This window comes from Pelodiscus sinensis, chromosome 1 (assembly GCF_049634645.1).
Source record: "Pelodiscus sinensis isolate JC-2024 chromosome 1, ASM4963464v1, whole genome shotgun sequence".
Taxonomy (NCBI): domain Eukaryota; kingdom Metazoa; phylum Chordata; order Testudines; family Trionychidae; genus Pelodiscus; species Pelodiscus sinensis.
In genome coordinates this window covers 1,824,556-1,851,548 of record NC_134711.1, presented here as the reverse complement: position 1 = coordinate 1,851,548, position 26,993 = coordinate 1,824,556, and the positions used below count along the sequence as shown (strand labels likewise).

The 26,993-nt window shown below is 55.4% G+C and overlaps 1 protein-coding gene across 1 annotated transcript; it reads left to right on the top strand.

Moving 5' to 3' along the window:
- Nucleotides 1-21,103: 21,103 nt before the first annotated feature.
- Nucleotides 21,104-26,652, top strand: LOC142818229 (C-type lectin BfL-2-like). The gene is made up of 6 exons (XM_075918956.1): nt 21,104-21,203; nt 22,726-22,804; nt 24,033-24,166; nt 24,397-24,531; nt 25,244-25,358; nt 26,315-26,652. The coding sequence occupies exons 2-6, from the start codon at nt 22,738-22,740 to the stop codon at nt 26,383-26,385; spliced, it is 522 nt and encodes a 173-aa protein (XP_075775071.1). The 5' UTR covers nt 21,104-21,203; nt 22,726-22,737; the 3' UTR covers nt 26,386-26,652.
- The last annotated feature ends 341 nt before the right edge of the window (nt 26,653-26,993 follow it).

Here is a 26,993-nt window from a genome sequence, read left to right as displayed (position 1 = left end):
CCCGTTGTCACTTGCATGCGCGCCAGGCACTGACCTTGTGTTGCGACGCTTCGGGTATCCCCCGACCCTGCACCCAGTCTGCAGCAGGATGAGACGCCGCCTGCCAGTAGAATAGAGAGAATGTATTGCTTCTGCGAGGTACAGCACGGCCCGGTTCTATGTGGGCATTGAAGTGAGGGGCAGGCAGCCTCAGACCCCTTGTGGGAGCGATCCACAGGCCCCTGACCCCCCTGTACTCAGCTTCGTCTCTTCTCTTCATGTTTTCCCAGCCAAGACAGTCCCTTCTCCACACCACCCCCTCCCTTTGTTCAAAACCCTTCCCTGCTCTCCTGAGAACGGGTTGGGCCAGGGTCCACCTGACATGAGGTCCCTCAGGGTGACCCCCGCTGGACAGTGCTTACAGACACGGGCCAGTAGGGGTCGCCCACAGCTCAAGCATAGCGTCCAGTGAATGCCAGAGTGTACAGCACGCCCACTACGTCACACCTGGCTGTCACGGGGTAAAAGGCAGGGGAGCACCCAAATCCGACATGCCCCGCAGAGAAGCCAGTTTCCAAACGCTGGTGCCAATTTCCCTTTCCCTGTGGCTGGAGAAGGAACCACCCCTTGGATGTCTGTGGGCTGAGATCTGTGTGACACTGGTGCATGTGAAAGAGAAACCCGGCCCTGCATCCCCTCTGACAGCCAGTAGGTGGCGCTGAGCCCCCACATGCCCACGGTCCATCCCGGGCTATGAGGGCCCCAGGTGGATCAGAACTGGAGCAGCTCTGGGCCCCGCACTGCACTGGGGGGTGTCTTGTGCCTCACAGCTCACCAGGGGTCCCCGAGATCCAGGCGGCAGCTGGAGCTCATGGAGGAGGGAAATACAGAGGGAGCCGCTGCCAATTGGGCTGGGAAAAGAGCCACAGCTGGATCCTCGGGGGTGTTCTCCAGGCCACTTTGCGGGGAGGAAAAAGACTCCACCCACCCACCTACTCACCTCCCTCGCAGGGCTCTAGCTAGTCCCTCTGTCTCTCCCTTATCCAGTTCCATCTGTCCGCCTGTCCCTCTGTCCTGAGATGTTTAGCTTGTGGTCTGAGAAAGGGAAATCCTGGCAGGAGCAGTCTGGCCTCTGAGGGCTGACTCCTTCCCATCCCCCCATGTGGCCTCTTTTCTGGCCCACTTCTTAGACAGCCTGCTCTGGGCTACCCCTTGCTGGAGTGGCACACCGGGGCCATGCCCTTCCCTTTATCTCTGCTCGCCAGGGCACCTGTTTGGAATCAGAGAATCCTAGAATCCTAGGGTATGTCTAGGTGTACCGGTAGTTCGGAATAGGAAGCCTAGTATGAACTATCTAGTCCTTGCCGCGTGTAGCCGCGGGCACGGAGTCCAAACTAGCAGACATTTAAAAATGGCGGCGCCCGGCAAGATACTAATGAAGCCCGGGAAATTCAAATCCCGGGCTTCATTTGCAACTTCGGTTGCCTATGTTAACCACCCTAGTTCGAACTAGGGTGGTAGTGTAGACATACCCCTAGAGACTAGATCTGGAAGGGACATCGAGAGGCATCAAGTCCAGTCCTCTGCCCCCATGGGAGGACCCAGCACCCTCTAGAACATCTGTGACGGGGTGAAGCAACCCCGTCACCAGCCGCGGACGGAGGGATCGTCCACGGCTCAGGAAGCCATGGGTTCAGCTCCGGTGGTGCAGGTGCTGCAACAAATCTCAGCAGAATTCCAGAAGCAACAGTGCCAGCTGCTACACAAACGAAAGGAGAGCGGCTCCTCAAGTACAGAGGCTCCAGGTCAATGTACGGGGCCTATGGGGGGAGACGACGAGGTGACACTGAACACCGGCCTCCTGATTAGATTGGCCAAGTTAGGGCTGGAGGATGATGCCGAAGCCTTCTTAGTGACCTTTGAACGGGTGGCGACGGACGCTCAATGGCCCCAGGAACACTGGGCCACGATATCGGCCCTCTACCTTTCAGGCCCAGCGCAGCTGGCCTACCGTACCATGTCAGATCGGGACGCGCTATGCTACTATAAAGTTAAGGAAGCGATATTAGACCAACTGGGTATTTCACCCGAGACGTAAAGACAAAAATTCTGGGCCTCCAAGTATGGGACGGGGGAGCGCCCCAGGGCAGTGGCCCAGTGGATCAAGGAGGCCGGTATGCGGTGCTTGGAACCATCCACTAAGTCGGCATCACAGGAAGCTGACCTGGTGATCTTAGAGCCGTATCTGCAGGTACTGCCCCCCGAGGGCCAGCGATGGGTGCACCGCCACCTCCCCGGGACCCTCGAGGAAGCAGTCACATTAATGGAACATTTTATGGCTGCAGAAAATGTTCAGGAGAAGGAGAAGCCGGGGATAGGGGCCAGTCCAGCCGGACGAGGCGGCTCGGCCACACGGGGGAGGGAGACCCGGATTGAAGGGGGGTTAAGCCCGAAGATTGCTCCCAGTCGAGGGATGGACCGGAGGCTAGCCCCCGTGTGGCACGGCTCAGAAGGGAAGAACGGGGAAGAGGCTCGGAGCACTGAGGAGAAGCGGTCGGACTCCAGGACCCTGCCCCCCCCCGAAGGTGACCTGTTTCCAATGCGGTCAGGAGGGCCACTTCCGGAGAGAATGCCCAATGATGGATTGTATGTTTGGACAGCCTTCCTCGAGGAAAGCCCCAAGGCAGGAGGTAAGCAGAGGACGGATAACACGGAAGGTACAGTTGAATGGGAGGATAGTCGAGGTGGTATTGGACTCGGGATGCGGGCAAACCTTAATTCAGGCGGACTCCCTAGAGGCAGGGGTACTTTGCGGCTGCCCCGTGTGGATCCGGTGCATGCCCGGAGATACTCGTTCGTACCCAACCACGCGGGTGGTCCTGCACGATGGGCAACGGGGCGGGCCCCTGCAGGTGGCCATGGCAGACCGGCTGCCGTATCCCGTCTTGTTGGGGAGGGATTGGCTCGGGTTTCGCCAGCTCTTACAGGGAAAAAACGAAACCCCTGGGGGACGAAGCAAAGCAGTCTGGGTGGCCCAGAAGGAAGGAAGCTCCCGCCGACCACCGCCTAGCAGCGGAGAGACTGAACGGCAATGACCCCGCACGGCGCTGGAACCGGATGTAGGGGATTTTATGGTATTACAACGGGAGGATCCGACGCTCCAGCACACATGGGAAAACGCCTGGGTGATGATGGGGGATGAAGAGGGGGGAGGCAGGCAATCCGAGCAAGGACCATACTTCGAAGTCCAGGGGGACAAACTGTACCGGGTCCAGAGGGGGAGCGAACAACGAGGGGAAGAGGTCCAACTGTTCGTGCCTAAGGCCTGTCGGTGGAGGATGATGGAATTGGCACATGACAACCCTTGGGCGGGGCACCTAGGAGTGGAGAAAACCCAGCAACGAGTACTACAGCGGTTTTATTGGCCGGGGATATACCAGGACATTAAGAACTTTTGTGCCTCCTGCTCCCAGTGCCAACTAACTTTGGGGGCGAGGGTACCCCAGGCCGCATTGGTGCCCCTCCCCCTGATCGAGGAACCCTTCGAGCGGGTGGATTTAGATCTTGTGGGGCCCCTCGAGCAGACGCGAAGAGGGCATCAGTACATCCTGGTCGGTGCGGTTCTGCATTGATTTTCGGAAGGTGAAAGCCATATCAAAGTTTGACGCGTACCCAATGCCCCGTATCGACGAGCTCCTGGAACAACTTGAACTGGCCAAATATTTGTCGACGATTGATTTAACAAAAGGGTACTGCCAGATCCCATTGTCACCAGAATCAAGGGAGAAGACAGCCTTCGCAACCCCGTTCGGCCTGTACCAGTTTGTCACCATGCTATTTGGTCTCCACGGAGCAGCCACTACTTTTCAACGTCTAATGGACCGGATCCTCAGCGAGCATCGGGGCTACGCGGTCGCCTATATTGACGATGTCATCATCTTCAGCGTGTCTTGGGAAGAACACCTACAACACCTAGAAACGGTACTGCAGGCACTCAGGCAAGCGGGATTAACTGCCAACCCGAAGAAGTTCCAATTTAAGAACCACTTCACATTGGTAACCGACCACGCGCCCTTAAAGTGGATCCAGACAATGAAGGACACGAACGTCCAGGTATTACGCTGGTACCTGAGTCTGCAAACCTACCATTCTGAGGTGCTACATCGCCCGGGCGAGGACAATCAAAACACCGATTGCCTCTTGCGCATACCCGAGGAAGGGTATGGGGAGGCAGCGAGTATAAGGACTACCAAAAGGGGGGAGGTGTGTGACGGGGTGAAGCAACCCCGTCACCAACCGCGGATGGAGGGATCATCCACAGCTGAGGAAGCCGTGGGTTCAGCCCCGGTGGTGCGGGAGAGCCCGACGACGGACAGCTCCCACACGGGGACGTGGGAGCAGCGTCTGGCTGGAGAGCAGGGTGAAAGCCGAACAGCGACGCCCACTGATGATGTCGCCCGCCATCACCGGCACGCCAGGGAGGAGGGGGGTCGGACACCCGGAAGCTGGGGAGGGATAAAGAGGGCCGGGCGAACGAGGGAACAGGGGAGGACGCGGAAGGAAAGGACGGGGCAGGTAACAGAGGCCCCGGGGAACCGAGGTGAAGAGAACCCCAGGACAGCCACACCAAAGTAGAGCGTGGGTCGGGCTCGCTGCTAGTGGGGTTGTAAGGCCCAGGGAGGGTTGCGGAGCCCATGAGCAGGCGAGTTTAGGGGCAAGCCCCCACCTGCTTCCACCGAGAGCCGAGCTCCTGGTGTTAGGGCCCTAGGCCGGGGTCCGGGAGTTAGGGAGGGCCCGGACCCCACCCTGTCAGTGGGGGTTATAGCCGCGCCTTGAGCGGCCTAGGAACAGTACTGATAAAGCACACGTGGACCATGCGTGACACCATCCCTGACAGGTGTCTGTCCAATCTACTCCTAAATATCTCCAGGGATGGAGATTCCACAACTCCCCCCACCCACTCCCGGCAATTTATTCCAGTGTTTAACCACCCCGACAGGTACAAAGCTTTCCCTAATGTCCAACCCAAACCTCCCTTGCTGCACGTTAAGCCCATTGCTTCTTCTCCCGTTTTCAGAGGCCAAGGAGAACAATTTCCTCCCCTCCTCCCTGTGACACCCTTTTAGAGACCTGAAAACCGCTAACATGTCCCCTCTCCGTCTTCCCTTTTCCAAACTAAACAAGCCCAAAATTCCTTCAGCCTTCCCTCATAGTTCATATTTTCTAGACCTTTAATCATTCTTGTTATTCTTCTCTGGACCTTCTCCAATTTCTCCCCATCTTTCTTGAAATATGGTGCCCAAAACTGGACATGACACTACCACTGAGGCTAATCACCACAGAGCAGAGCGGAAGAATGACTTCTCGTGTCCTGCTCACAACACTCCCAAGCACAGCTTAGTTTATGATACAGGCAAAAAGCAAGACCTAATAGCAAACATTGCAATGAAGCCATGTCCTAAGATAGAAGAAATGACCATAAGAAGCCATGGTCTCTTCCTGCCTTAACACCGGGGTCTGCATTTATGAGCGTACCCGATGCAAAACTACCAACAGCGCAAGCCATTCTTACCCTCTGTTGGGATTTTGTGGTTCCCAGAGAGCCAGGTGCTGGTCAGAATCAAGGGTCTTCGATACTTCAATTCAATAAGACTTTATTCCATGTGCACAAAGGGAGAGCCCCTGGGACTAAAATCCGCCAGAGCCCCTCGAACAAGGAGCCCCTCCCCTTGCTGTTTTATAGCACATGGCAGTTACATAACACGTTACATAACAAGTTATATAAGACAAACTTCTAAACCAATCAGATTCAACCTTTCCGTATATGGCTTTGTTTGTCACATGCTTGTCCTTCTCCACTCCACGGGTGTGTCTAGACTACAGAGTTTTGTTGACAAAAGTGGACTTTTGTCGACAAAACTATACCTGAGTCTATACTACCGCTGAGTTCTGTCGACATAATGTCAACAGAACTCAGCAGTTTTGTTGACGCTGGTAAACCTCATTTTACGAGGCATAACACCTTCTGTTGACAGAGTTTCTGTCGACAGAAGGTGTTATTGAATGTAAACTGTCCTTTACGTCTACACTACCATGTCGACAAAGCAGCTTGCTTTGTCGACAGAACTCAATGTAGTCTAGACGCTCTTTGTTGACAGAAGTTTTGTCGACAGTATCTGTCGACAAAACTTCTGTCGACAGAAGCCTGTAGTCTAGACGTACCCCACATGTTGAGTTCACCACCCTTCCCTTGGCCTTTTCTAGACTGTTCCTAGGATGGTGAGCCACAGCATATTTCTTTCTGCATATCTACTTTCCAAACCACATTTTGTTTAAAATGAACACGTGCATACCCTTCACCCGCTAATCAGGAAATGGGGCTGGGAAGGTGAGAAAGAAGGATACAGAGCTTACAAGCCAAACATACAGAACTTAGAGCCTTCACTATACTTATTATCAGGGCTCGCCAAACCGCGGTGAGCCCCGCTCGCCAGCTGTGCTGTCCGGCTCTTCCCAAACCCGGCTCTTCTGGGTTACAATCTACTCGCCACGGATGAGTAGATTATATAATTTGTCGAGCCCTGCTTATTATATTCTTCTACAAACCCTAAAATCCTACATTTTGGCTACAGTTGTTCCTTCCTAAGTGGAGCGCTCTGCATTTGTCTGTGTTGAATTTCATGCCATTTACCTCAGACCATTTCTCTTCAAAAATCATTTTGAATTTTATTCCTGTCCCCCAAAGCAGTTCTCTGTAGGGAAGCCCCAGCTCCACCGGGCAGGGAGGGGCAGGGGGACCCGTCACCAGCTGGGAAGAAGCCCAGGCAAGAACCTTGGAGCTGGGCGGGCACCAAGCCAGCCTGGGCTCTGGACGTCAGCCCCGTCACAGCTCCCCTGTGTAACTGTATCGAGCTGCATCCGATCTCTGTTCTATCCATTTCCCAGTCTCCTGCTCAGGGCGGCACTGGGGTGAGGGGTGGGGTGGGGGGTCCTGGGCAGCTCCCGCAGACTCGGGCCTTGGCTCCCTGCCCCGAAGCAAAGGCTGGGATGGGTCCCATGTGGGAGGTGGGGGGAAGCACTGTGAACCCCGTCCCCCAGCACTGCATGGAGCTAGTTCTGTGCCCCTAATGCCAGCTAGTCCCCCCGAGAGCTGAGGCCAGGCCAGAGCCAGGCCCTTACAGTGACCGGCCCCTTGTCCCCTGCTCTGATTGGTTGCCCTTTTCTTAAGTTTGTCCAATGCCAAGAGATCTTTTCTGAGATGAGGTGACCACATCCGCATCCTGAACTTGGAATGAAGGGAGAGGGTCGTTGCTTTTCCACAAGGCACTCCATGTGATGTGCAGCTGCCCAGGGACGGAAGGAGCCAAATTTTTCTGCCAGTGTTAACTATTTTGAGACAAGCCGATGAGAATTATTGCTAACCCTGGGTATGTCTACACTACGCCGCTAGTTCGAACTAGCGGGGTAATGTAGGCATACCGCAATTGCAAATGAAGCCCAGGATTTGAATTTCCCGGGCTTCATTTGCATAAGCCTAGTTCCAACTACCTAGTTCGTGCCGTGTGTAGCCACGCGCCATGGGGTTCGAACGAGCGGGGATTTAAAAATGGCGGCGCCCCGCTTATGCAAATGAAGCCCGGGAAATTCAAATCCCGGGCTTCATTTGCAAGTGCAGTATGCCTACATTACCCCGCTAGTTCGAACTAGCGGGGTAGTGTAGACATACCCCCCTGTTATCAGTTGTAGCCTGTATTGGGCCGAAATATATTTTGTTCACCTAAGACTCCATCATCATCCTATTGTCACCTGACATCTTCAAATGTGGAGAGCTCTGGCCTTTTGCTTGTGTTGGCATTTTGGTACTTCTTCTCAGTTCCTCCCAAGAGCAGGAGGAAAAATTACAAAACAAAACAAACAGGCCAGTGCTCCAGAGAAACAAGTGGCCAAGTTAAGGTTCAGAATCAGGAATTCACCACAGAAGAGGAAAAGGCCTCGTGCCATGGGCTGTAGCACCCTGTTTGTTAAACTTCTTAAGACCAAGAAACACCAAAAAATATATTTTGTAATGAAGAACACCAATGATTTTTTGCTGAGTCACAAAAAAAGAGGGTGTTGTTGTTGTTGGGGGAAAAGGGTCGATGGAAAGTTATTGAGGGGAAAAAAAGGAGCCCCTTTAAGGGGGCCATTTTGAATTCTGTTGTTCTCCGTGGCACACCTCCAACTGCCTCGCAGCACACGGCTGTGCCCTGGAACACAGTTTAAGGAACACTGCTGTAGCAAGACGAAAGCCTGAATCATAGAATCTCAGGGGCCAGATCCAGGCAAAACAGGGTCCATACCTCACCCCTGCTCTAGGCTAGCATCTAAATCATTGATGAAGATACTGAACAGAACCGGTCCCAAAACTGCCCCCTGCAGAACCCCACTCTTTAATCCTGCCTGGCACGACTGTGACCCATTGAGAACTATTCTCTGGGAGCAGTTACTCAACCCGTTATGCACCCATCTTGTAACAGCCTCATCTAGGGTGCGTTTCCCTAGTTAATTAACAAGAAGGTCGTGGGAGTCTGTTCCAAGTAACTTACTGAAGTCTATACCACATCTACCACTTCCCCCTTCTCCACACAGCTTGTTATCTTATTCAAGAGCGATACCAGGTTTTCTTATCCAAGAGAGAAAGCCATGTTCACCGTTACTTATCACCTTATTATCTGCTAGATGTTTGCAAACCGTTTCCTTTTTTTATTAACTCCATTATCTTCCTGGAACTGACATTAAGCTGACTAATCTGTAATTTCATGAGTTGTCCTTATCTCCCTATTATAAATGGACAACTATATTGGCCTTTAAAGACTACGTAATATGTTTGGACATAAGCTTTTGAGAGTAAAGCCACTGGAACCCCCAAGGAGATGAGCTAGATTCCTGGGGCTCCGTCGGCTGGCAGCTCAGAGAGGGGCGCAGTGTCGCTGGTAGGGAGGGGGAGCCAAGGCCAACTCAGAGTCTGCCCGACAACCAATAGGGAGTGAGATGCCCCTCCCAGGGAGTTCAGGAAAGGGGAGCAGCTGTTTTTGAGGTAGTCTGGAGCCAGCCAAGGCCAGGGCAGGGCTGGCTATGTGGGGAGCTAGTAAGCCCTAGGCCGACATACAGGGTCCCCCCTGAGACTGGCCTCTAGGGACCTGAAAGCAAGATCCCTCCACTGGGCTTTTCCTTCTCCACTCCTGATTCCCAGTTTGGAGAGTTTGCTGGGAAACGTCCCCAGCCAGGCTGAGTTAGCCCCCAGCTCCCTAGTGAGACCGGTCACCACATGGTCAGCTCTGCTCTGTGGCTAGTTCCGGGCTGCTGCCGGCTGGGTGTGTGTCTGGGCGCTGGGCGAGGAGACTGCAGGTTGGATGTTAGTACAGTTGTGTAATCTGCCCCTTGAGCCCTGCACCCCTTTGTGAAGAGGGGAAATCCTGGCACCGAAGCAGCCGGATCCCTGCTGCACCCACGGGGAGGTGGTCACCCCAAAGTTGGTACAATGGGGGCCATGGGAGGTGGCCAATGAAAGCTTGTGTTCTACTGATTCTGTGTGTGCTCCTCATGTACTCGCGTGATGTCTGTGTGTGGAGTTATGATTATGGGCTCTGTGCTGGTACTGGGAGTTTTCCCTGGATATAAAATGCCAGGAGGCAGACTCCATCTTGCCTTCAATTCTGCTACTGATCCCAGAGGCAGCCTTGCGAGGAACAGAGAGCTGAGAAGAATCATGGTCCCATCCTGACATAGGATGTACACCAGAGACTTTTAAGTAGGAATAAGGGATCTTCTGGAAAAGGGTTTATTTTCTGCAAGATCCCGTCTAGACTGGCGCTTTTCTCCGGCAAAACCCCGAGCCGGAAAAAAGCGGCAGCCATGTTCATGCAAATGCTGAGGGGGATATTTAAATCCCCCACGGAATTTGCAATTCCGAAGTGTCTCATTAGCATCCCTTTCACGGAAAAGGGTGCCAGTGTAGACACAGCCTTAGATTTTAGATTCTAAAGGATTGGTCCAGTGCGATCTTGTGGGTAAGGTCCAAAATATTTTGTTAGTCTTTAAAGTGCTACCAGATCATTTGTTGTTTTTAAAGTTTATCCTCGTATATTAGTTCTCATTTGTTTGTTTTCCAGTATAGGTCCAGACCACCTCAGACAAGAGATGGAGCCCCTGCTGGACCTGCCTGGGCAGCAGAATGGCTCCTCTATGAACAGAACTTCTTCCTTCAGTGAAGTCCTCATACATGCATGAAACCGCAAGGCCACTTGAAGGGTATTCAGCCTGCTCAGCGCACACCCTGGGTCTGCTGTGGTCTCTCCTGCAATCAGAGAGGGGTCCATCCGGCCCCACACACCTCTGCCTGCCTCAGCTGCCTATGGGAGACTGGTCAGTGTTGCCAGATTCATATTTTGACCTAGGAGAGCAAGGCTGGACTCCGATCATTTTGAAAATCAGCTGCCTCTAAAGTTGAACAAACGTTTTTGTAAATAATCATTGCAATGGTAAAATTCTAGAAATGCCGACGTGTGACTGTGGACAAAATAAATACAGTTCTGTCATTTGACTCCTGTATTTGATTTGGCCTCTCGTTAGTTTTGTAAATGAAGGCTGCAACTGCATCTACATTCCTGATTTGAAATATAAATGTACAGTATATGTGTGTATATACACACGTATGTACATATGCACACATATAAATATATATATTCATGCACATTATATATATATATATATATATATATACACACACAGTGCTTGGTTTGTGACAGTACGCCCCAGGACTGCATACCGGGTGGCTCCTATTTTCCCATTTTACTTGAATTGAATGGGATTCCCATCTGGCGTACAGGAACCTGGTTCCTGGAATGGCTTGGCTCCTGACGGAAGCGCCCCTGCGACTCATGTCTCTTAAAGGAGCCTTGACCACATGTTTTTTCCTCAACAACTTTGAGCCTAGAGTGCCCTCATCTTTTTGCCTATAGTGTGTGCGTGTGAAAAATAAAGTTGCCCTACAATAACGCAGTTCGTTAACCAAAGAGTTTCTACTTTTTACTTCTGGATACTTGAGTACAATGCTAGTTTTCCAGGAGGATATTTCGACTTTTACTGAGTTATGTTTGTTTCACAGCAGCGGTACTTTTACTCAAGTGACTTTTTTGGCTACTTTTTCCCCAGACTCCTTCCCATAAAATTCTCTCAATTCCTCTGCTTGAAATTCAGCTCAAAGGGTGAACTGTGCAGACCCGTGTGGCCTGGGACATAACTTCCGAGCCGGCTACTGGAGAGATCTCACAAAGCAACAGTCCATAGGGATAAGGGATCCAGTGGGTGCAGTTGTCAGAGTCTGGCATGGATCTGCTCTCAGCCCAGGGCCATAGGATGCGTACAATAGTGGAGACCGAGTCCTGCCCCTCAGCCCAAAGGCCAGATCCAACCTGCCTCGCTTTGGGGTCGCCTCCCTCCCCTCCAGTGGGGTCCGGGCTGCTCAGTACCAGAGGAGGCTGGATGGACACATTTACGTGGGGCCAGGCATGGGACAGAGGAGACACACACCGACCTGCATGCTCAGGAGAGTTTATTTCTGTAGCAGCTGCAGCCGTGGAGGGGGAGAGAGGAAGGGGGCAGGGGTGTAACTAGCACAGAGACACTGCGGGGAGGCAGTTTGAAGCTGGGGATGTGAGAGCTGCTCTTTCAGGGAGGGGAAGGACTGGCTGCCGATGCAGCAAAGCCGAAAGTCTGGGACGTTGCCTGATGGGTCCCCAGAGGCCTGGTTCTTTGCAGCCCCGGCTCTGAGCTCCCCGTCAGGCACAGGCAAGAGACTCCTTTTGCTAGAGACTGTACATGCAAAAAAAGAGCTTTCCCTGTCACTGTGACCATCGTTCCAGTTCCATAACCCAGGAGGCAAGACAGAAATCAGTGAGATGGGGGAAGGGCAAGCGGGTGGTGCCTGCCCTGGCAGTGCCCCCTCCCCCGATGGCATCGTGCGGAGAGACGACCCCGCGGCTGTGTCACCCATTCCCAGCCTCTGACAAAGTTTTTCTTATTGTCCAGCCCGAGCGTCTCTTGCTGCAATTCAAACCCTTCGCTTCTTGTCCTGCCACCAGAGGTTACTGGGGACAAGTTTTCTCCCTGCTCCTTGCAACCCCCTTTAGGTATTTGGAAGCTGCTCTCCTGCCCCCTCTCCGTCTTCTCCTCTCCACAAGGAACAAACCCCATTTTGTCAACCTTCCCTCCCAGCTCATGTGTTCGAGAAGGTTCATCAGTTTCATTGCTCTGGACCTTCTCCAGTTTGTCCATATTTTCCCTGCAATGTGGTGCCAGAACTGGACTCACTATTCCAGCTGAGGCCAATGTGGGGCAGAGCAGAGCAGAAGAATCGCTTCTCGGGTCTGGCTCCCAACACTCCGGTTCATGCCGCCCAGAAGGAGGTTTTCTGTTTTTGGCAGCCGTGTGGCACTTGTTGATGTGAAGTGATGGGATTAGAACAGCCCCTCTCCCGGACGGGTGAGCCGTGGCCAGAAAGGGGTTAAACAATCCCAGGCCAAACGGCTGGGAGTGAACTTGTCCGGGCGTGTGGGAGCAGTTTGCCAGTGACAAGTAGGACCGGCCAGGGCTGGGAGGCACATGGACGGTGAATTAGAGGGAAGACTAGTTGGATGTGCAGTCCTGCCCAGCCAGCCACTAGCTCCAGTGCGGCATGGCCCAGCCAGCGGCGAGACTCTGGGGTGTGGGGCCCTGGCACCAGGGGGCAGCTCTCGGGCTTAGGCCACCAGAACGCAGGCAGGCGAGTGGTGCTGGTAACATGGGGAACCCAGCTACCTCCCCTGCACACGGTGCGGCCGCCTCCCTCCCTGCATGAGCGGCTTCACTCTGCTGCCGCCAGAGTTGCACCGGGGTGCACCAGGGGCTGGGCACAGCACAGGATGGCCTCTCCCAGGAGCAGCTGTGGTGCAGGCCTTGGTGACTGACCCAGAGCTGGCCGGGTGGTTTTAAAGTCTTGGCCATGATGTTACGCCATTCCCGGGCATCTCTCAGCTCAGCTGTTGCGCGGAACGTGGCGCATATGTAACCCACACCCCTAGGCTGCACCTAGACTGGCTTTTGCGGAAAAACGTGCCAGTTGTCTACACTGGCCGCTTGATTTCACGCAAAAGCACTGACATTCTACTGCCCCAAATCAGTGCTTCTTGCGCAAATGCTTTGACGTTCCTGTTCGGGCAAAAGCCCTTTTCCGGAAATGCTTTTGCACAAAAGGGCCAGTGTAGACAGCTGAAAACTGCTTTGTGCAAAAAAGCCACGATAGCGAAAATGGCGATCGGGGCTTTCTTGCGCAAAACCGGGTCTAGTGCTTTTGCAGAAAAGTGTCCGTGCCAATCTAGACGCTCTTTTGCGCAAATGCTTTAAACGGAAAAACTTTTCCGTTTAAAGCATTTGCAGAAAATCATGCCAGTCTCGATGTAGCCCTAGTGTGGTTACTGAGTAATGCAAGTGGTACCTAGACCACTGCAACAGTTAAGATCACGAGACCTCTACAGCAGGGGCTGGGAGTCAGCTGGCTTATAGCTCAGAAGGTAGAGGCTTCTACAGTCAGTTCCTAAAGCCCCAGGTTCAAATCTGCCTGGTGATGGTTACACATGCACCCCTTCCAGCAGCCTCCTTTGAGATGTTAGGGTGTGCCTGGGTACCCCATGAGCAGGTCTATGCGGTGAATTAGAGGGAAGGCCACTTGGATGTGTTTGCTTGGACCTTAGAGATGCTACCATGGAAACAGACATTTCCTGTGTCGCTGGGGGAGGCAGGGAGACGGGACAGGAGGCCAGGCCCTCGGCGGGCTGTGTGGTGTGCACAGGGTCCCTGCAGGACTCCTATCTTGGTGCAGGTGTGTTTGAGTCTCTGCTTACTGCTGGAGGCCCACACCTCGATCCAGTCCGGAGACCACGCAGACTTTGGGGAGAGGCTGTTTTGGAGGCGAGAGAAGGAGCGGAGCTGTCAGTAGCCGCCCACCCCCCTCACCCTCTTTCCCTGTGGCAGTGAGGTTGTGCTACCGACAATGACTGGTGTCCCCTCCCCCAGGGGACAGGCACTGGGGTGTCCTCAAGGGAGATGGACACCCCCTGTCTTCTGTGCCAGGGCACTGGGGAGGTCGACACAAAGGAGCAGCAGGGCGGTGGAGTCTGAATACACAGGGGACGGTGGGGTGAGGGCGGGGAGCACTGGGTGTCAGGGCGACACTGGTGGGGCAGGGAGCAGAAGGGAAGTTGGGGCACAGGGGTACAGCACAGGCTGAAGGGACCCCATGTGCTACTTTGCTAAACTAACAGAGCCTGGGGTGTCCAGGCCGAGGGGCGGGGCAGGGACTCACCTTCCAGCGAGGGGTTAAAGATCAGGCAGCCGAGGAGGCAGAGGCTGAAGAAGGCGACTGGGCCCATCGTCTCGCTTCCCTGGGGAGAAAACACACAAGGGGGATGGGCGGGGGAGCCTGACACCCCCCTGGAAAACTCCACCCCCCCATGGGGCATTTCCCAGGGAGAGGCTCTGGGGGGGGGGCTGTGCGCTAAGGAGCCTGGCCAGGCTGAAGGGCCCCAGGGGATCCCAGCCCCCAGCCTCGGGGTCCCTGCTCAGAGCCCGTCTCCCTGGCTCCAAATGGCCCTTTGGTTCTCCCCCTCGCTGAGCCGCGCCCCAGGGACAGAACCGGACACCCAGCAGGGAGCCGGGTCCCAGCTCCGCAGGGCCTGGGCTCTGCAAGCCGCACGGCCAGGGCCCCCACACCAGGGCTGCAGGGGGGGACCCCAGAGGGCAGCAGGGAGGCCGGGATCACTCAGGGGACCCAGGAACCGGATCCTCAGCACAGTGATTCTCTGAAGGGGCATTTGCCATCCCCCGCTGCCCCTCCCCCAGTGCTGGGCTGGCAGGGCCCCGCGCAGCCCCCCCATGGGACCGGGAGGGGGGAGCAGGCGGCGGGAGGGAGGCGTTTGGAAGGGCCCCAGGGCCAGGCGGGGGGCCGGTCTGTGTGCACATGGCTGGAATGGCAGCAGCAGGGGCAGCCCCTCGGCCACAGTCCTCTGGCCAGAGAGCGGGGTGAGTGCTGGGAGCACAGAGCCTCTTGTCTCCACCCAGCGCCTGGGGCACCAAAACCCACTGACCCCCCCCCCCCCGGGGCCTTTTCCCCCTCACAGGTGTGTGAACCACACTCATTTCCCCCCCATGGACCCTGAGTGTCTGGGAAGCCGAAACCATGTGTGTGGGGTGGGGGGAGAAAGCGCAGAGGGGGGATAGTTGCTGCTCCCCGGGGAGGGGCTGGATCCCCCTGGCACCGTGACGGGGAGAAGGGGAGAATTGGGAAGCTGATCTGGTGCCGGATCGGTCCAAGTGCAACCCACATGGGGCACTGGCCCTGCCTAGCCATTTATTGACCAATGGGGGAGGGGCCGAGAGGGGACCAGTTATCAATAGTGAACATGCAGCTCTGTGAAGATGACAGATACAGGGATGACAGATGTGAAGATGACAGATACAGTCACTTCCTACCCAGACAAGTGGCGATAAGGGGAATCACGACCCACTTGCCAGCTGGGCTGTGGCCAGGCGGACGTGCTTGTAAGGGCTCATCTAAGAGATACGATAAAAGCTGGTCCTCCTGTCTCTTCCTGCCAGTGCTGAGATCCATGGGACTGTAGGGAGACCTCTCAGGGCTATTTGAGTGAATAGGGTCAGACCCCAGTGGAGACAGTCTGGGAAGAACTATTGGGGTCACTGGCATCAGACCCCGGGGGTACAGTACAACATGGGGAACGGTGGTATCTGGCTGTAACTCATATGTCCTGCATCTGTGAAAGGCGAGGGGCTAAGGCCTGCAGGGCAGCAGAGGTCACAGAACACTGAGTAGAGGAATCAGAGCAGGCATTGGGGGATACTGGTGGAAGTCAATTCTTTGCACAAAACAAACTGCGGAGTCAACACTGGCTCTCCATTGACAATAAAGGGAGGGGAAAGAAAAAAAGTCTCTCGTAGAAGATTTTGGTGCCAAAACCGGGCATTTCCCTGATAGCAGTCGAATCACAGTGTGAACGGTCCCCCTGTTTTGTTGCCGAAGGGCAGGTCTGGGTGGCAAACTTTGGTTGTGGAGACCAGGCCTAAGGGTTTAGCTACACGGTAGCCCCAGGAGTGTGCAGCTCAAGAAGGCGTCACCGGGCCTGCTGTCGGCCCGCTGATAGGACAGAAATACGCAGTGAAGATGCCGTGGCCCAGACCCTGCCTAAGATAGCCAACTTTCTACTCACACGCAACCAAGCAACCATGCCCCACCCCTTGTCCCACTCCTCCAGTGGGGCTCTGTCCTTTCTCTGTGGTTCCACATGTCCAATGTCTGAGGACCAGACCAAGCAGGGAGGGGCTGCAAATGCTTTGGAGGACAGGAATAAAATTAAAAATGATTTGAACAAACCAGAAAAATGGTCTGAGGTAAATCGGATGACCTTCAGTGAGGAGAAATGCAGAGCGCTCCACTTAGGAAGGGACAACTGCAGCCAAAATGTAGGATTTTAGGGTTTGTATAAGAATATAATAAGTATAGTGAAGGCTCTAAGTTATGTATGTTTGGCTTATAAGCTCTGTATCCTTCTGTCTCACCTTCCCAGCCACTCTTCCTGATTAGCAGGTTGGAATGGCTTGCGCTGTTGGTAGATATGTCTCGGGTACACTCCTAAATGCAGACTCCGGTATTAAGGCCGGAAGAGACCGTGGCTTCTCTGGTCATTTATTCTATCTTAGGACATGGTTTTATTGCAATGTTTGCTATGAGGTTTTGCTTCTTGTCTGCATCATAAACTAAGCTGTGCTTAGCAGCGTTGTGAGCCAGACACGAGAAGTCATTCTTCCGCTCTGCTCTGCACTAGTTAGGCCTCAACTGGAGTGTCATGTCCAGTTTTGGGCACCATATTTCAAGAAAGATGGGGAGAAATTGGAGAAGGTCCAGAGAAAAATAACAAAAATGATTAAAGCAGAGATTAAATATATCCGGGGATAGTTAAAAGTAGGTTAAACAGACACTGGTCAGGGATGGTCTAGATGGGGGTGGATCCTGCCATCAGGTCAGGGGACTACGCTCAATGACTCTCTTCCTAACAGTGTCTATGATTCTAAGACTGAAAACGAACACCCTGCTTCCCAGTTGTCACCCACCTCTACTTCCCCTCGTAGTTCCTCCCTGTTTGTGAGCAGCACGTCAAGTTGCGCATGGGCCCTGGTTGGATCCTGCAGCACTTGTACCAAGACGTTATCCCCAACATTCTCCAAACACTTCCTGGATTGTCTGTGTCCTGCCGTAGCGATCTCCCAACAGATGTCAGGGGGATTCATATCCCACATAGGAACCAGGGCCTGCGACCTGGAAGTTCCTCTCAGTTGTCCGAAGAAAGCCTCGTCTACCTCATCCACCTGATTCAGCGGCCTGTAGCAGACACCAATCACAACATCACTGCTGTTGTTTGCACCTCTAAACTTAACCCATAGACTCTCAGCCGGGTTTTTCCCTCTATAAACTGGAGCTCTGAGCCATCCTAGGGCTCTCCTAGGGTATGTCTACACTACAGCGCTATTTAGAATTAGCTTATTTCGAATTAGTTAATTCGAAAAAAAGCCAATTCAGAATAACGCATCTCGACGTAAAAACTAATTCAAAATAGCGTTTTGCTATTTCGCCTTAGCGCGTCCACACTGATTGGACACTGGGGCGCATTTAAGGGCGGCTGAAACCGGTTCCAGCAGGGCATCAGGTCAGTAGTTACTTTGTGTGGCTGCTGTCTGAGGCTATCTGAGGCTCGTGCTTAAAGTTCTCAGCTTTTCCGCTTGCTTGCCTACTTGCCGAGGGACAGCAAAGCATTTTCCTCTGCACCTGTCTGTGTTGCTGCTCCAGTTCTCCTGAGGGCTAGGAACGATTCCTTTGATGTTATCCAGGAAAATGGGTCTGCTACGGTGTGTCTAGACTACAGGGTTTTTTCAAAAAACTTCCCTGCATCTAGACTGCTGCTGCATTCTTTCGAAAGTAAATCGAAAGAACGCAGCAGTTTTTTTCGACTGTGGAAAACCTCGTTTTACGAGTGTAACCCTTCTGCCGGGTAGGCCTGGCAGCAACCAGGGCTGGGTTCAATATCTTGGGATCCATCTCACACAGAACCGGCTCAAGCTTCCACCCAGTAATCTGGGACATTCACACATCCCTGCGTGCCTCTGAGGCTGTCTAGACTGTAGGGTTTTTTTGAAAAAACTTCACCTGCATCTAGACTACAGCCGCGTTCTTTCGAAATTAAATCGAAAGAACGCGGCTTTTCTTTCGACGGCGGTACTCCTCATTTCACGAGGAAGAACGCCTTTTTTCGAAAGTGCTCTTTCGAAAAAAGGCGTTCTTGAATACAAACGGGGCTTTTTCGAAAGAGAGCATCCAGACTGCCTGGGTGCTCTTTTTCGAAAAAGCGGCTTTCTTTTTCGAAAGTACTGCTTGCAGTCTAGATGCTCTTTTTCGAAAAAGGCTTGCAGTCTTGACGTAGCCTGAGAGGCAATATTTCCCCACTCTTAAGCACAGGGTCTGAGTGCAGGAAAGAACCATTTAATGAAACGAGAGGCTGTGTTTACATTTCTACACTGGCCGTGAGTATTTGCACAAGAACACTAACCTTGTAATGTACAAAATCAGTGCTTCTTGTACCCTCTCGGTCTTCTCTTCTCCAAACTAAACAGGCCCAATTCTTCCAGCTTCCCTTATAGCTCATGTTCTCTAGACCTTGACTCATTCTTGTTGCTCTTCTCTGGACCTTCTCCAGTTTCTCCACATTTTCCTTGAAATGGACTGGACACAACGCTCCGACTGAGGACTAATTAGTGCAGAGCAGAGCGGAAGAATGACTTCTCATGTCTTGCTTACAACACTCTGTCCCGGGGCGCATGGGCATGCCCCACCTGGGGTCCGTCAGCCCACGTCCCCTGGGCTGTTCCACGAGGAAACCCTCGCTGTGTGCTCCCCATCACTGGCCCTGCCCCGAGTCTGGCGGAAGGTCCTCGAAAATTTCACCTCTCAGTGGGCGAGTCAGCTGGCCAACGAGGTGAGGTGGGGGGCCTCAGGCCCGCCCCCACTCCGAGCTCCGACCCAGGGCCCTAAGGACTTGGGACAGCGCCCCCAGTTCTGGTTGGTGGGGGTAAACCCACCCCAAAACATACCAACCCCCTGGGATCGTTACCCTGCCCTGGGTTGCTTCCTACCTCCCCCCACGGTGCCTCTCTTTCAGTTGGGTCTGCTCTCTCCGCCAGGGCTTCTCTCTCCGCCTCCTCGGCGCATCCAGACTGGGTTGCTCTCCCCGTCTCCTCCGCTCTCCTACCCCGCCTCTGGCGGCGGCGCCTCTTTTAAGCATCCCGCCACCGGGACGCCCCACGTGCCAAGGAGGGACCTACGTCGGCGCCTCAGGCCACTCCTCCTTCCTGCCTCTCTGCTAACTCTGGCTCAGCCCGGAGCCACTGGAGGCGCTGCACATGCACAGGTTTGGTGGGAGCCAGCCCTCTGGCTCCGCTGCTTCTCAGCGTCTGCAGGGGATCGCTGGACTCGGGCGCTTTCTGCCTGTTCGCACCCCTGACCCCCTCCTTGTCCACGGCAGAGCAGGCGGCGCAGCACCGGGGCCGGTGCGGGGACACCAATTCTCCCCAGCACACCGGGAACGGCGCCTCCGCAGTGCAGGGCACGGACGTCGTCCCGTCACACACTCCTAAGCACAGCTTAGTCTATGATGCAGACAAGAAGCAAAACCTAATAGCAAACTGCCATAAAACCAAGTCCTAAGATAGAGTAAATGACCCTAAGAAATCATGGCCTCTTCCTGCCTTAGCATACCGGAGGTGGATCTACCAACAGCACAAGCCATTCCTACCCGCTAATCAGGAAGGGCTGCTGGGAAGGTGAGACAGAAGGATACAGAGCTTATAAGCCAAACATACAGAACTTAGAGCCTTCATTATACTTATTATAGTCTTATACAAATCCTAAAATGCTACATTTTGGCTGCAGTTGTTCCTTTCTAAGTGGAGCGCTCTGCATTTGTCCGTATTGAATTTCTTGCTATTTACCTCAGACCATTTCTCTGGTTTGAATTTTATTCCTATCCCCCAAAGCACTTTCCACTCCTCCCTGCGTGGTCTGGGCCACAGCCGTTAGCCGTGCAGGATCGCGGGGAAAGGGTAGAGCCCCACTGGAGGAGTGGGGTAGGGGGTGGGGCATGGATGCTTGGTTGCGTGTGAGTAGAAAGTTGGCTACCTTAGGCAGGATCTGGGCCACGGCATCTTCACTGCGTATTTCTGTCCCACCAGCGAGCTGACAGCTGGCCCAGTGACGCCTTCCTGAGCTACACACTTCTGGGGCTACTGTGTAGCTAAACCTTTAGGCCTGGTCTCCACAACCAAAGTTTGCCACTCAAACCTGCCCTTCAGCAACAAAACAGGGGGACCATTCTCACTGCGATTCGACTGCTGTCGTGGAAATGCCCCGTTTTGGTGACAAACAATTTTCACCCTACGAGAGACTTTTTTTCGTTTCCCCTCCTTTTACTGTCAATGGATAGCCAGTGTGGCCTCCGCTGTTTGTTTTGTGAAGACAATTGGCTTCTGCCAGTATCCCACAATGCCTGCCCTGAGCCCTCTGCTCAGTGTTCTGTGACCTCTGCTGCCCTGCAGGCCTTAGCCCCTTGCCTTTCACAGCTGCAGAAAGTATTAGTCACGGCCAAATACCACCGTTCCCCATGTTGTACTGTACCCCCTGGGGTGTGATGCCAGTGACCCCAATAGCTCTGCCCAGACATACCCACTGGGGTCTGACTCTACCCACCCCAATAGCCCTGAGAGGGTTCCCTACAGCCCCATGGATCTCAGCACTGGCAGGGAGAGACAAGAGGACCAGCTTTTATCGTATCTCTTAGCTGAGCCCTGACAAGCACGTGCGCCTGGCCACAGACCAGCTGGCAGGTGGATCGTGACTCCCCTTATCGCCACTTGCGTGGGTAGGAAATGACTGTATCTGCCATCTTCACAGAGTTGCATGTTCACTATCGATAACTGGTCCCCTCTCAGCCCTTCCCCCACTGGTCTATAAATGCCCAGGCAGGGCCAGTGCCCCGTCAGGCTGCACTTGGACCGACCCGGCACCAGAGCAGCTCCCTAGCGACAATCAGGTGAGTCCCCGGCTCCCTCCCGCATCTCCTCCCTGCGCTGGTGGCTGGTGGCAGCGGGGCCATTGCTGGGCTGGTGCCTTGTGTGCGCCAGGAACCCCTCTGGGTCTCACTGCTTCCCATACACAGCAAGGCCCAGCCCCCAGCCCCGTGCCCGGTCTCTGCTGGACCAGCGCTCCGCAGGGCGGCTCTCCCATTGGGCCCTTCTCCCTGTCATGGTGCCAGGGGGATCCAGCCCCTCCCCGGGGCACAGCAACTATTCCCCTCCGCTCTTCCCTCCCACTCCACACACATGGGCTGTGTCTACACTGGCCACTTACTCCGGAAAATCAGCCGCTTTTCCGGAATAACTTGCCAGCTGTCTACACTGGCCCCTTGAATTTCTGGAAAAGCACTGACGATCTATTTTAACATCATCAGTGTTTTTCCGGAAAAATTATGCTGCTCCCGTTTGGCCAAAAGTCCTTTTCAGGAAAACTGTTCCGGAAAAGGGCCAGTATAGACAGCACAGATTTCTTTTCCGCGAAAAAGCCCCGATCGCGAAAATGATGATCGGGGCTTTTTTGCGGAAAAGCGCGTCTACATTGGTACGGACGCTTTTCCGGAAAAAGGGCTTTTCCGGAAAAGCATCCTGCCAATGTAGACGCACTTTTTCCGGAAATACTTATAACGGAAAACTGTTCTGTTTTAAGCATTTCCAGAAAATCATGCCAGTGTAGACGTAGCTGTGGTGTCAGCTTCCCAGACACTCAGGGTCCATGGGGGGGAAATGAGTGTGGTTCACACACCTGTGAGGGGGAAAAGGCCCCGGGGGAAGGGGAGTGTCAGTGGGTGTTTGGTGCCCCAGGCGCTGGATGGAGACAAGAGGCTCTGTGCTCCCAGCACTCACCCCGCTCTCTGGCCAGAGGACTGTGGCCGAGGGGCTGCCCCTGCTGCTGCCATTCCAGCCATGTGCACACAGACCGGCCCCCCGCCTGGCCCTGGGGCCCTTCCAAACTCCTCCCTCCCGCCGCCTGCTCCCCCCTCCCGGTCCCATGGGGGGGCTGCGTGGGGCCCTGCCAGCCCAGCACTGGGGGAGGGGCAGCGGGGGATGGCAAATGCCCCTTCTGAGAATCACTGTGCTGAGGATCCGGTTCCTGGGGCCCCTGAGTGATCCCGGCCTCCCTGCTGCCCTCTGGGGTCCCCCCTGCAGCCCTGGTGTGGGGGCCCCTGGCCGTGCGGCTTGCAGAGCCCAGGCCCTGCGGAGCTGGGACCCGGCTCCCTGCTGGGTGTCCGGTTCTGTCCCTGGGGCGCGGCTCAGCGAGGGGGAGAACCAAAGGGCCCTTTGGAGCCAGGGAGACGGGCTCTGAGCAGGGACCCCGAGGCTGGGGGCTGGGATCCCTCTGGGCCCTTCAGCCTGGCCAGGCTCCTTAGCGCACAGCCCCCCCCAGAACCCCCCCCGGGAAATGCCCCATGGGGGGGGTGGAGTTTTTCCAGGGGGGTGTCAGGCTCCCCCGCCCATCCCCCTTGTGTGTTTTCTCCCCAGGGAAGCGAGACGATGGGCCCAGTCGCCTTCTTCAGCCTCTGCCTCCTCGGCTGCCTGATCTTTAACCCCTCGCTGGAAGGTGAGTCCCTGCCCGGCCCCTCGGCCTGGACACCCCAGGCTCTGTTTGTCCCAATGGGACGTGAAGTCATTTCACTCAGGGGGCCCAGCCCCACTGTGGGGGAGCAGCCATCAGAACTGGGTTCCCATAGCCTCTGCCCCACCCGACCCATCGATCCAGACCCCGGCCAGAGCTCAGCCCCTGCGTGGGGAGAATGCGCCGTTGCACCTTTAATATCGTCTCTTGGAGACACGGCCAGCTCTGCGGAACTCCCTTTTCTCCTCGACTTTCCTCCCATGAGCCCTCACCGGCCACTGCCGAGCTTATTAAATAAACCTCGTTCAATGCCATTGCTGTGGCTGCCGATGCTCACTCCTTCCCTTCCCTCCTTCTGTGCGTTCAGGGGCACTTTCTCCTCGCTGCCTTAGAACCTCAGATCCACAACCAATTTCTCCTTGTGAGTCAGAATTAACCCTGAGGTGACTGTTCCCCTCGGACCTTCTTCCCCTTCGCTCCTCATACGGCCCAAGGACATTGTGAAATGTTCACGTTTTCCCAACCAAGAGCCGGGAAACTGAAGTCCCCCCATTCCGACCGGCTCCTCTGCTTTCTATTTAAAAGATTATTTCTCTTGTTTCTCCTGGAAATACCTCCTCCTCCTCCTCCTGTGGGAGTTGCTGTCACAGTTTCCCCCTCTTTTTAGGGAGCTCCTCCTTGCAATGGTGTGCAGACGTCTGAGAGGCCCTTCCCACACGGTTCTCCCTCTTGCTGCTCCCTCCACTTCCACTTTTGCAGTTTTCTGTTTCCCACCCCACACGTAGCCTCTGTTAAGGTCACCTCTGGGATTTCTTCACCTGCCTCTTTTCAACCTAGTTTCAAGCCCCGTCCCTAGGTTGGCAAACGAGCACGTGGGGTCCCTTCAGCCTGTGCTGTACCCCTGTGCCCCAACTTCCCTTCTGCTCCCGGCCCCACCAGTGTCGCCCTGACACCCAGTGCTCCCCATCCTCACCCCACTGTCCCCTGTGTATTCAGACTCCACCGCCCTGCTGCTTCTTTGTGTCGACCTCCCCAACGCCCTGGCACAGAAGACAGGGGGTGTCCATCTTCCTTGAGGACACCCCAGTGCCTGTCCCCTGGGGGAGGGGACACCGGTCATTGTCGGTAGCACAGCCTCACTGTCACAGGGAAAGAGGGTGAGGGGGGTGGGCGGCTACTGACAGCTCCGCTCCTTCTCTCGCCTCCAAAACAGCCTCTCCCCGAAGTCTGCGCGGTCTCCGGACTGGATCGGGGATAAACGCCACAGCCTGTCCCCGTGGCTGGGGTCGCTATGGAGACCACTGCTACGGGTACTACCATGATTCAGTGACCTGGTTAGCGGCTGAGGTAGGAGGCTCTTCTCCAGGATCCATGGGGTGGGGCAGGTTCATGGGTTGGGGACTGGCCCAAGGTGGGCGGGGGTTGAAGAGGTGGGGGCCCTGCGGATCAGGAACAGGCTCCGAGACGGGACTCTCTCATGCCCCTGCCCCTCTGCAGCCGGGTGGGGCAGGACCCCACAGCAGGGCAACGAGCATCCTCCCGCAGGGTGACAGGCCTGGCCCATGTCCCTGCTGCAGGTGCAGTGTGAGAATCACCATCCCGGGGCCCATCTGGCCTCCATCCTCAATGATGCAGAAAGGGACGCGTTGGGCCAGTACCTCAGCAAGATGACCTCCGGGGATGTCTGGATCGGACTCCACAACCCCTGCAAGGTGAGCGCCCGGCCTGGCTTGGCCTCTGGCAGCTGCCCCGCCCCATGGCTCTGGCTCCCAGGGGCTGGGCACATCCCAAACCCCACGATCCCTTCATGTGGCCACCAGGATCTCCCTCCCCCACCGCTACGCCCTTCCCCCCTCACGGGCACCAGTGTCTCCCCTCTGCACTGCCCCTGTCTCCCATCCTCCACCCCACATTTTCCAGCCACTTTTCCCTGCCCAAGACTTGATCCTGCTCGCTCCCTTGGTCCCTTGTCCCCTGCTCTGAGTGTCCGGAGCTCCCGGTCCTGCTGCCTTGGGGCCAGGCTGGCGCTGAGCCCTCGAGAGGGAAACGGCCCCGAGTCCCCTCCCCCGACCCCCAGCGTCTCCATCACAGACACACGTTGATTTTGCTCCCACCGGCTGAGACCAGCACAGGAAGCCCCCTGCCCCCCCGGCGGGCCCTGGCCCCTGGGGACTGCCCCCCCCCCCGAGTGACTGCAGCTTGGTGAGGGGGTTTGGTCCGTCGGTGAAGGGCATGGGGGGCAGAAGGGAAAGTTGAGGGGCTGAGTGTTACTGTGACGTCCGTGTCTCTGGGCTGCCCCTTCCCCCGCTCTCGCCCCGGCCTGAGCAGGGCCCTGCTGTATGCGGGTTTGGTGTGTCTATGGTGCCGCATCACCAGGGTCTCTTCTGCCCGGCTCCCCACAACCTTTCTCCCCTGGATCTGCAGGGCAAGACCTGGGTGTGGTCAGATGGCTCCCGCTTTCACTACACAACTTGGGTGCCCAATGAACCAAACAACCTTGGAGGCAAGGAGTACTGTGGTGAGGTGTACGCATCCACCGGTAAGCAGAGGCTCAAACACACCTGCACCCAGAAAGGAGCCCCGTCAGGACCCTGTGCACACCACACAGCCCGCCGAGGGCCTGGCCTCCTGTCCCGTCTCCCTGCCTCTCCCCCGGCTCCCCCAGCTGATCTCTGTGACACAGGAAATGTCTGTTTCCATGGCAGCATCTCTAAGGTCCAAGTACCCACATCCAACTAGTCTTCCCTCTAATTCACCGTCCATGTGCCTCCCAGCCCTGGCCGGTCCTACTTGTCACTGGCCAACTGCTCCCACACGCCCGGACAAGTTCACTCCCAGCCGTTTGGCCTGGGATTGTTTAACCCCTTTCTGGCCACGGCTCACACGTCCGGGAGAGGGGCTGTTCTAATCCCATCACTTCACACCAACAAGTGCCACACGGCTGCCAAAAACAGAAAACCTCCTTCTGGGCGGCATGAACCGGAGTGTTGGGAGCCAGACCCGAGAAGCGATTCTTCTGCTCTGCTCTGCCCCACATTGGCCTCAGCTGGAATAGTGTGTCCAGTTCTGGCACCACATTGCAGGGAAAATATGGACAAACTGGAGAAGGTCCAGAGCAATGAAACTGATGAACCTTCTCGAACACATGAGCTGGGAGGGAAGGTTGACAAAATGGGGTTTGTTCCTTGTGGAGAGGAGAAGACGGAGAGGAGGCAGGAGAGCAGCTTCCAAATACCTGAAAGGCGGTTGCAAGGAGCAGGGAGAAAACTTGTCCCCAGTAACCTCTGGTGGCAGGACAAGAAGCAAAGGGTTTGAATTCCAGCAAGAGAAACTAAGGTTGGACAATAAGAAAAACTTTGTCAGAGGCTGGGAATGGGTGACACAGCCGCGGGGTCGTCTCTCCGCACGATGCCATCGGGGGAGGGGGGCACTGCCAGGGCAGGCACCACCCACTTGCCCTTCTCCCACCCCAGTGATTTCTGTCTTGCCTTCTAGGTTATAAGAACTGGAATGATATTCCCTGCGAGAAGAAAAACACCTTTGTTTGCAAGTACACGCCGCAGTGAGAGGAGCTGTTTGCCTGGGCCCGACAGGGAGCTCAGCGCCTGGGCTGCAAAGAACCGGGCCCCTGCGCACGATCAGGCAACGTCCCAGACTTTCGGCTGCTTTGCTGCATCAGGGGCCAGTCCTGCCCCTCTCTGAAAGAGCGGCTTTCAGGTCTTCGGCTGCAAACTGCCTCCCCCCAGTGTCTCTGTGCTAGTTACACCCCTGTCCCCTCCCTCTCTCACCCTCTACAGCTGCAGCTGCTACAGCAATAAACTCTCCTGAGCATGCAGGTCTGTGTGTGTCTCCTCTGTCTCATGCCTGGCCCCATGTAGATTGGTCCATCCAGCCCCCTCTGGTCCTGAGCAGCCCGGACTCCACTGGAGGGGAGGGAGGGGACCCTGGAGGGAGGCAGGTTGGATCTGGCCTTTGGGCTTAGAGGCAGGACTGGGTCTCCACCCTTGGCACTAAGGGAGGCATCGTACGGCCCCGGGCTGAGAAGGGATCCATGCCAGAACCTGACATCCGCGCCCGCTGGATCCCTCATCCCCATTTACTGTTGCTCTGTGAGATCTCTCCGGTAGCCGGGTCAGAAGTCATGTCCCCAGCCACACGGGTTGTGCACAGTTCA

Bases quoted from the DNA above. Each gene is read 5' to 3' on its own strand.
- LOC142818229 (XM_075918956.1), top strand. From the start codon at position 22,738: ATGGGCCCAGTCGCCTTCTTCAGCCTCTGCCTCCTCGGCTGCCTGATC. The intron at 24,167-24,396 runs GTAGGAGGCTCT...TCCCTGCTGCAG, and splicing joins TGACCTGGTTAGCGGCTGAG to GTGCAGTGTGAGAATCACCA. The intron at 25,359-26,314 runs GTAAGCAGAGGC...CTTGCCTTCTAG, and splicing joins TGAGGTGTACGCATCCACCG to GTTATAAGAACTGGAATGAT.